This window comes from Lolium rigidum, chromosome 6, assembly GCF_022539505.1.
Source record: "Lolium rigidum isolate FL_2022 chromosome 6, APGP_CSIRO_Lrig_0.1, whole genome shotgun sequence".
Classification (NCBI taxonomy): domain Eukaryota; kingdom Viridiplantae; phylum Streptophyta; class Magnoliopsida; order Poales; family Poaceae; genus Lolium; species Lolium rigidum.
This window is the reverse complement of record NC_061513.1, coordinates 124,553,488-124,563,033: the sequence shown is the minus strand read 5'-3', so window position 1 is coordinate 124,563,033 and position 9,546 is coordinate 124,553,488. Positions and strand designations below refer to the sequence as shown.

Below are 9,546 nucleotides of genomic sequence, written 5' to 3'. Positions count from 1 at the left end.
CACTGTGCCAGTCATGACTAAACTGGAACGGCAGACGATGTCAATGCCATTATGACAATCTTAGCCCATACTGTGACAGTCGCCTTTCAGGTTAAGCATTGAGTACGCGTGTTAAGTTGGGAGCAACATTATCATTGATCGTGCTTCTTGCTTAAGCTTGTGACTAATGTAGCCGTACTCCGTTTAGTCCAAAAAGGAAGGCGAGAGAGAGCTACGGCCGAGTACCCAGAGCAAAATCGCAAAAAGGGCTGAAAAATACACAGGGGTGGACCGAGCGACAGCGAAAGCGTCAAAGCGAGGACTGAAATGCGAAGAAAAAAAAAACCTAGATAGATATAGATAGAGCCGGGAGGCCAAACTGGTCCTTTTCCTTTTCCATTTCCTCCTGCTTTGCTTCGTCTACTTGCCCAACTTCCCCCGAGAAAACTATCCGCAGCGCCGCCCCACACGGCCATGGCCGCCGCCTCCCCTCCCGTCCCGAACCCTAGGTAGCCAGCCTCCGCCCGCTCCTGTCTCGCGGCTCCAGCCCCGCGCCGATCTGAGCGGAGCTCCCCCGCCGCCAGGTTTCCGGGCCAGGAAAAGCGCGTTCTTTTAGCCCTTCTTTCTTCTTCTTCTTCGGCCGGTGCTTGGTGGAAGGAAGCTTCCGAGCTCTGGTGGAATTTTTCGACGGCGGGGATGGAGCCGCGGGTTGGGAACAAGTTCCGGCTCGGCCGCAAGATCGGGAGCGGCTCCTTCGGGGAGATCTATCTCGGTGCGGGCTGCTTCTTGTGCCCGGAATTTCGGTCGGATTCCCCTTTTCTTTGCGGGGGATTTTGTAGGTCCTTGATCGGTTTGTGACGCGGTTCCTTTTTTTTTTCTTTCCATTTTGCGCGCAGGGACCAATATCCAGACGAACGAGGAGGTCGCGATTAAGCTGGTACGTGCTCTGTTCCTGGGGATGGACTGCTTGGATCTTTGTCCAAGTGCCGGCTTTGTCGTGCTACGTTCTGATGCTCTGCTGAGTACGGGTGCCGGTTTAGCCTGCTCCTTAGTTCCAGTTGTGGACTTGATAGGTGCTGTGGTTGGTCAGATTGTGGACTTAATATATGCTGCTCTTCTCAGAGCAATTCATACTTTTGAGTTGCTCTCAGATGCACCGCTCTTTCGATTAGCCGCTGTAGTTCGAATCAGTTTGGTTAGTTGATTAGTCAATGCCTCCCCTGGGCTTAAGCGCTGTGGTTGACTTGGTTGGACTTGATAGGTGTTTAGTTAATCATCGCATCGCTGATTGGTAAGTAAGATAAAGCTGCTGGGTATTGGATGATGGTAATGAATGAACTGAATTGGAGATACAATGAACCAGGGGAGGAACGAGAATCGGGAACTTGATATTTCCCGAAAATATGCTGCTACTTCCTGTGTTGGCTGGTGTTATAATCTACAAATAGAGGGCATTGCCCGTAGATGCAACATAAATCTTGATCATACTAGCTTATTACATTTATAAAGCATTGGAATGCAGATTATCCATCTCGATTGACAGTTGACATTTGATCACCATTTCTCATGCAGGAAAATGTAAAGACAAAACATCCTCAGTTGCTCTATGAATCAAAGATTTACAGGATTTTACAAGGAGGAAGTACGGAAGCTATACATAGTGCACATTTTATTAGGATCTGTGATACAACAAGTGTGGTCTGACTATCTCTCTTGTGGGTTGTGGCAGCTGGAATACCAAATGTCAGATGGTTTGGTGTCGAAGGAGACTACAACGTCTTGGTTATGGATTTGCTGGGGCCAAGCCTGGAGGATCTATTTAACTTTTGCAGCAGAAAATTGTCTCTTAAGACTGTACTTATGCTTGCCGATCAGATGGTGCGCATACTCCAATAGTTTAATAACGCTTTTCCATCTCAAAGCCTTCGTGCATTTTTTTTTGTATATATTAAGGAATTCGCTCTCCATACCTACCCTTCACTAAATTTTCATGGACCTCAGCATCACTTATTAGTACCCACACATACACTTTTGCACAGACTTCACTAATTTTTCATGGACCTCAGCTTCACCTATTAGTACCCACACGTGCACTTGTGCACAGTGCACAGACACATTTTCACTGGTCTTCTCATTTTTGTCATGTATTCATTAAGCTTTCTTCTTCCACATTTTTATACTTTTTATCCTGGATTTCTTCTTGCATTTTCCTAGACTATGAATTATATGTGATCTGTGTTCTCCCACTTGTAGATAAATCGAGTGGAGTTTGTCCATTCCAAGTCTTTTCTGCATCGAGACATCAAGCCAGATAATTTTCTCATGGGCCTTGGTAGGCGAGCTAATCAGGTAGGTAGCAATGTAGCTTGTAGTAATCAGTTTAGTTTTGTTGATCCAGTTTCTTGTGTTCATTCACCACTTAATGTCTGTTCTAACAAAATTTCAGGTATATGTTATAGACTTTGGTCTTGCCAAAAAGTACAGGGATACTTCAACTCATCAACACATCCCATACAGGTAAGGGGCATTACTATATCATTCTTCTTATGCATGAGCAAAGCAAGCATAAGCATGAGCATTTTTTTTGTTATATTATTTTCTTTTTCGTGATGTACTTTGATCTTAATATTGCAGAGAGAATAAGAACTTGACTGGGACAGCAAGATATGCAAGTGTGAACACTCATCTTGGCATTGGTGAGAAATGATACTGTACCAGTTCATGATTGTTTTGACGTTATAACTTCCATGTGTTTGGACTTAGGTCTGTTCACTGGAATATCATTCATCTTGGCCCTGCGCACTTCTTTTCTGACTATTTGCTTTCAATCTTCATTTTTTTCTAACAATCAGAACAAAGCCGAAGAGATGACTTGGAATCTCTTGGATATGTACTCATGTACTTCCTAAGGGGAAGGTTAGTTTAATTGTTGGATTTCTTATTACGTGTCATATTTGATGTATCAGATGTAACACTGTTTTCTTTCAGCCTACCTTGGCAAGGTCTGAAAGCAGGAACAAAGAAGCAAAAGTATGAGAAGATCAGTGAGAAAAAAGTTGCAACATCAATTGAGGTACTTCCACACTTGTAGTAATAACGTCTGTACTGGGTGTTGGCATTCTGTTGTTAACTTGTTAATGATGTTATCATTCTGTTTCAGGCTTTATGTCGTGGGTATCCTACCGAGTTCACATCATATTTCCATTATTGCCGCTCGCTTCGGTTTGATGACAAGCCTGATTATTCCTACCTTAAGCGACTCTTCCGTGACCTCTTTATCCGTGAAGGTTGGTTCTTTTTATTATTATTGAAGAGAACCTGTAATTTTTCCTACGTAGGGTGCAACAGGATTCCATCTATTATGAAAAAGGATTATGAAGTATCTATGCATATGTTCATGATCAGAATGATGCTTTGCAGGTTTTCAGTTTGATTATGTATTTGACTGGACAATACTGAAGTACCAGCAATCACAGATTGCTAGTGCTCCTCCTCGTGTTGTGGTGAGTCCTTTCCTCAAGCACCCATCAACTAAATCTGTGTATTTGTATGTAGCTATCTGTGGGAAAATATTTATGCCTTGCCAATATTCCACAGGGCCATGGCGCAGGACCTTCTGGGTTGACACCACCTGCACTGCAGAATGATAGTCAGTCTGGTAATTGATTCATTTGATCAGTTCCATATGAGTATTACTTTTTTTCAGTCAATCTTCATAAGTAATTGATGTACAATAAAGTTCTTGCATGGTTCCTTTGCTTCTATGACTAAATTACATGATTACTGTTTTAGAGTCGATATTGATAAGTAATTGGCTTATAATGTTACTGCAAGATTCCTTTGCTTCTATGACTAAATTGAGGTTTTTTTTTGTATTTGAACAGTTGATAGTTTCGACTTCTTACCTATGCTAATTATCTATTTGTTACGATGTAGGCGCCGTTGAAGGGAGGATTAGTGGTTGGTCAGCAATGGACCGCCGCCGTGCCCCACCACCCCCTATTGCAAGTGTGGGGAATTCTTCTAAGCAGAAAGCCCCTGTAGGAAATGATGCCCCTATTTCTAAAGATCCTGCGGTGTGTTTTCTCCCTAATCCTCTTTGTTTGCTGTATGGACTTGATATTGTGATTGCAAGATTAGGGGCAGATATTTTCTTTCAATTTCTAGTGCAAGAGAGGAGCAATGTGAGCGCTAGTCAACTTTATAAATCAACTTTCCTTCCATGATTTGGTTCTTATAAACTTGCGTTCTGATTTACCAAAACTTGTCCACAAAGCGCTTCACAAACTGCTCTTTCCCTGTTATTGTGCAACATTGCACATCAATAGTGCTGGATACTCAAGCGTGTCCCGATCAGCGTGTCATGTGGCTTGAAGAATTCTTCAAGCAATCGTGCAAGTGTTATGTTTTTCTATGGGCTTGTATTATGATTCTGTAACCTTAGTATCTCTTGATTTTCAGTTGGTTGGTTGTACTTTCTCATGGATGACTGCAATCACAGTTTCTTACTTTTGGTTGTTTATGTTGTCTAGACATCTGGCTCAAATCTCTTGGGACGGTCAAGTGGATCGTCAAGAAGAGCTGCTGTTTCAAGTAGCCGGGATGCTATGGCAAGTGATACTTATGAGCCTTCACGATCACGCACAACTGATGCAAGCCCTGGGGCATTTCGTAGGGCCTCAGGTACTCAGAGAAGCCCACCAATAGATTCTGCAGAGCCAAAGCGCTCCTCTTCAGCGCGGCACCCATCCAACACAAAGAACTACGAGTCTGCTCTCAAAGGTATTGAAGGTCTTAATTTTGATGGCGATGAGAGGGTTCAGTACTAGTAGCACTGAAGAATTCTACTTCTACATGTGCCGTGTATAAATCATAATCTGAAGATAAGCACAGCATTTCCTGTTGAGTTTTGGATCACAGGAGATGATTAGGAGGAGGATGTGAAGGGCTATTGCCAGGTGATGGTCCTCTGGACTCAGTAAATAAATCGTCAGCCCGAGGCGCATGGAATTCAGCTCTCATAATTTATTGTGGTTGTTCTGTAAATGTCTTTATAGTTTGTTAATCTGGCGCCTCTTGAGTTCGTGGGTCTGTTGTATTATTTATATGTCTATGAGAATTGCTGTCTCTGGACAGCCAAGATCAGCTGGTAAAACTTGTATTTGGAAAAATGAAACTTGATCATGTAGAATTTTTTCATCAGTTCATTGAGCAAATTTGCCTGATAACAATTCTGAGAATTAATGTGCCTTGGGAACAATGTGGTGTGATTTGTTCAGTCCTTTTTGTTGTCAGTCTGTCCTACGCATGCATGTTTTAGCACTTTGTTGATTATGAGTGTCAATGAGATCGGAAACTGTTACTGCTCAAATAGCCCTAGTACACTTTACTCTTTTTTTATTTTTGTTGCCAGGACCTCTTATTTTTCGTTTGGGATTTGTAATGTTTTCGATATTACTGCATGACTTGAGCTGGAAACGCAGTTCGAGTCATACCCCCAGTACTGTCAGGTTGGTATTTTTTGAGGCAACTTATTTCATGACATATATGCAAGGCGAACAAAATAACCATGCGTGGATCTGCCTGAATTCTTCCGGGCGGACGCGTGCCAAACCGAAATCTTGGGCGGGCACACTACAAGACAACTGTTAAACCGTGGGTCTGTTAAAAAAATAGTAGGGTAGCTGATAACATGTATCTTTTTGAAAAACTATAACTTTTAATCCGTGCGACGAAATTACAATCCGTTTTCACTTCTAAAATCCCCACGACGAGAGATTCGAAACTAGAACACATTTTCATATGTTTCGATAAAAAAATTTAACAAGCAATTTTTATGCGCGATAGAGCAACTTTATTGTGCAGCAAAACAACTTTGGTATGCGGAAAAGCAATTTTGGTGTGCAACGAAAACACAGCAACAACTCCTAATCCACCAATACGAGCAACAACTCCTAATGCACCCATGATGTAGTTCACAAGGTCTGACCCTAGTCGGTCGCAACAACAATGTTGCCGATCAAGCCATACCAGCCCTCGCCACTAACTAGCACAATTGTAAGTATCATCATCCCACATTTGGTGGCTCTGGCATAGCTAGCGTTGCTTTCTGAAACACCCAACGTCGGTCGAGTCAGTCATTCCCCCACTGATGCCGGCCGAGTCATCCTAGCAACTTTGTTGCAATTGTTGCTTTTCATCATTGCTAAGTTGTCTATAATGCTTTTCGGTAGTGTAGGCAACTTTGCAGCAACGAGTAGGCAAGTTCGCTGCGTCAGAGGCAACTTCGCTGCAATGGCAGGCAATAGGCAACTTGCTAAAAAGATAGAGCAACTTTGGTGTCTGACGATGCAATTTTTGAATCCTGCAGAGCAAATTTGGCGCCCGACCAAGCAAATTTGGTTTGTGATGCGGCCCAGTTTTGACTCTAGCGAGCAACTTTGGTGTCTACCGAATAAATTTTGATGTATAGCTGAGCAACTTTGGCGTCGAGCGATGCAACTTTCGTTGTGTGTAGATTTACGTTTGTGCAGCAAAGTTGTTTCGTCCCAAACTAAAGTTGCATTGTTCCGTATTATAATTGCTTTGTCGCACGTAGAAGTTGCTTCAGAAAAAAGTCATCAAAATACATAGAAATGAGATATAGTTTTGAAGTGCTCACCGCGAGAAATTCAAAAGTGAAAACAAATCATAATTTTAACATCTAGTGCAAAAGTTATATGATTTTAAATATCTGGAAAAAAAAATTAACGTGCATGGTATCTAATCATAACTAACTGACATGCGTTCACACTGATAAAGTTTGCATGCTTCCTTTTGTAGTCGCCCGCTCAGATACACAAATGGGCACGCGGCCGCTCCCTAGATGCGTCCGTGGATCTGGGTGCATTGTCATTAGAAGTGTGATGATACGCAATCTTAGACTTCTTCACCAGATTAAGTTGCAATCGAACGTATAGGATTACATGAAAGGCAACCAACAATGGAGAATACGCAAGAGAAGGATTATTGCAATCCCTCACATTAGCAAGTCATGCTATTTCTCCTCCTCCGCTGCTGCTTTTCCATAGCCTAGCTCGGTCATCTCCCAGCTTGTGCGCGAGGCCACCTCCAGGTGTGAACGGGTGTATTGCTGAATATAATCAAGAGAATCATTCAAACAATAACAATGTTAAGGCCCTGTGTTTGTCAACGAGCCTATGAGTTTTAAATCGAATGGCAGGTATTGAAAGTGGATAATGAGGTCAGTTCACCTCCATCTTCGTCAGCAATTCATGGGCAGTTGGCGCCGACACAATTATCTGCCTGCAATCGGCCTTAATAAAACCTTCCGCCGCACCCTTATCAAATAGCGCAAGCAACGGATCATAGTAACCGTCGACATTTAGCAGGCCAACCTGTTGTAAGTCAATGACGAGTGCCCCGTAAATTAGTTTTTTGAAGTGCCCCTGGTGTAGCAGATACTTGTTGTCAATTGACATAGCCGACAATATGCTAATACTCACTGGTTTGTCGTGTATTCCAAGCTGCGACCATGTTATCATCTCTAATAACTCTTCCATTGTTCCATAGCCCCCTGATGTCAACAAAGTAATCACCTAAGCATGTGGGATTGAGATACTATCCCATCCTTAACATGTAAGGATGCCGAATCAAAACACCAGCTCTTTATAAAAAGGGTTGAGGAAAAAACATGCAGAATCGTGCATACCAGGAAGAGCAATGAATGCATCGGACTGTCGTGCCATCTCAGCTTTTCTCTCATGCATGTCGGAGACAATCTTTACTTTTCCAACACTTGCACCAGATATCTGGAAGAGGACATTTTGGTGTTTCGTTAGGGCAATGAGTGGACTAGGCTATAGTTGCAGGAACATCATTTTCAGATTCCTCCTATCACCATCCTAGAAAGTTCACAAAATGCGTGGACAGTGGTACTTCCACATCAATGTACAGTAACATATAGTATGTAAGTTTACAAGGCAATTTCGCCCTTGTTGCTTACTTTTCTCCCCTCAACTTGTGATCTCCTCGTGGAAAACTGAACACTATTATTACATCCACCGAGCAGCAATCTTTTATATCTCCAAGTTGTACCGCCGAAAAGTCTAAACTGACAGTTCATTTTTCTATGGCAGCGAGCCTGAAACTGACGGCCTGCAATTTCCAGCCCTATTATAGTCCCAATTCCTCAATGATCACCTGATTCTAACCCCACACACAAAGGTGAATCCGTCTGGCCAACAGGAATCAAATGGCGAGTGGGTGGCCAGAAGAAGATAGATAGCACTAGCAGGTGATGGCGAGAACCCGTGACGCCGACAGGCGGGGCCGAACAAAGGGATAGGATTCAGATGGCCCATCTGTCAGCAAGTGTTGGGGGACATCGTGACAAACTTTGGCAGAGTGTTGGACTACTTCGCTGCGTGCGTGCGTGACAAAACCTCCTACCGGATGAACCAATGAGGTGAGTCTAGACTTTACGATTAACAATGACGTTACAATCGGTATTTCTAATTCTACGAATACACAAAGAAGAATAAGATGAAGACCTAGGTTACCGTCAAAAAAAGAGAGAAGAAAACATAGGATGAGAATAAGAGATTGGTACGCACCTCGAGGGGCATGAGTGCTCTTGGAATCACCCTGCAAAGGAGTAACCAAAGAGAGAGCTACCGCATTAGGAAGATTGCAGATTGAGAAACATGACCCTGCCACATGTGGGAAGGAATGAACAAAAAAGATTGTTTTTTTTTTCATGCGCAGGGGTACCCTACCCGAGGACACTGCAGCCGCCATCCAGAACAGTCTGCGCGATCAGGCCCATCAGCCCGACGCTGCCGCCGCCGTAGACCAGATCGATCCCCCTCGTCACCTGCAAGAACGGGAAAACCCACCACGAAATCCCACCGTCAACGCGCGCGACAGCAACGAACCGATAACCCAATCCAGACAGGCAGGGCGGCGTCCGGCCCGGCTTGGGCGGCGCCAAGGCGATCGAATTTCGGGGCTGACGCGGGAGCTCCGGTCGCCCTGCAATAAGGAGCATCATCGGCATTCGAACGCGGAACGCATTGCTTACCAGGCCCTGGCCGAGCTCGAGTGCGGCGTCGCCGAACACCGCGCGGTTGCCGGAGTTGCTGCCGCAGAAGACGCAGATCCTGCCGAACTTCCTCGTCGGCGCAGCCGCGGCGGTGTCGCCCATGGCTTCAGGTGCCTTCGTCAGGTTTGGCTCGGGACGATGGGGTTGGGGAAGGTAGTCGTGGAGGAGGAGAGGGAGGTGTTTAGGTTCTCTTCTTCTCTCCCCCTTTGCGCCGCTGCCGTGTGTTATCTCTTGTATCTTTGAGAGCTTCAAACGGAGGCGGCATTAAGGATTCTGACGCGACTGTCCTTTTAATATGTCGTGATTAATCTGGTGGGTCAAGCGGCCCATATTGCACCAGAAGAGCCCGCGTGTCAGGATCCTTTTACTTTACAGTTAGCCCCTTCAGTTTGTATCCAATAGGAATAAAGCCGCTGGGCACATTATTCAGCAGAAACAACTTCCTTTTAACACATAGATTATAT

General features: G+C 44.2%; 2 protein-coding genes across 3 annotated transcripts; one reads left to right on the top strand and one right to left on the bottom strand.

Moving 5' to 3' along the window:
• The first annotated feature begins 511 nt into the window (after positions 1-511).
• Positions 512-5,210, top strand: LOC124660018 (casein kinase 1-like protein 2). 2 transcript variants are annotated; one of them, XM_047197820.1, is made up of 15 exons: positions 512-751; positions 876-916; positions 1,552-1,621; positions 1,709-1,857; positions 2,233-2,328; positions 2,426-2,496; positions 2,614-2,675; positions 2,832-2,895; positions 2,968-3,052; positions 3,140-3,266; positions 3,400-3,482; positions 3,577-3,637; positions 3,916-4,055; positions 4,512-4,761; positions 4,900-5,210. In XM_047197820.1, the coding sequence occupies exons 1-15, from the start codon at positions 676-678 to the stop codon at positions 4,908-4,910; spliced, it is 1,386 nt and encodes a 461-aa protein (XP_047053776.1). In that variant the 5' UTR covers positions 512-675; the 3' UTR covers positions 4,911-5,210. The 2 variants fall into 2 exon arrangements, with proteins under 2 accessions (XP_047053776.1, XP_047053775.1); XM_047197819.1 differs by lacking the exon at positions 4,900-5,210 and having other exon boundaries at positions 515-751; positions 4,512-4,893.
• Positions 5,211-6,900: 1,690 nt separating this feature from the next.
• On the bottom strand, positions 6,901-9,330 carry LOC124661357 (probable cytokinin riboside 5'-monophosphate phosphoribohydrolase LOGL1). The gene is made up of 7 exons (XM_047199219.1): positions 9,062-9,330; positions 8,757-8,854; positions 8,595-8,625; positions 7,691-7,790; positions 7,485-7,555; positions 7,233-7,376; positions 6,901-7,111 (listed from the first exon to the last, which is right to left on the bottom strand). The coding sequence occupies exons 1-7, from the start codon at positions 9,182-9,184 to the stop codon at positions 7,016-7,018; spliced, it is 663 nt and encodes a 220-aa protein (XP_047055175.1). The 5' UTR covers positions 9,185-9,330; the 3' UTR covers positions 6,901-7,015.
• Positions 9,331-9,546: the final 216 nt, after the last annotated feature.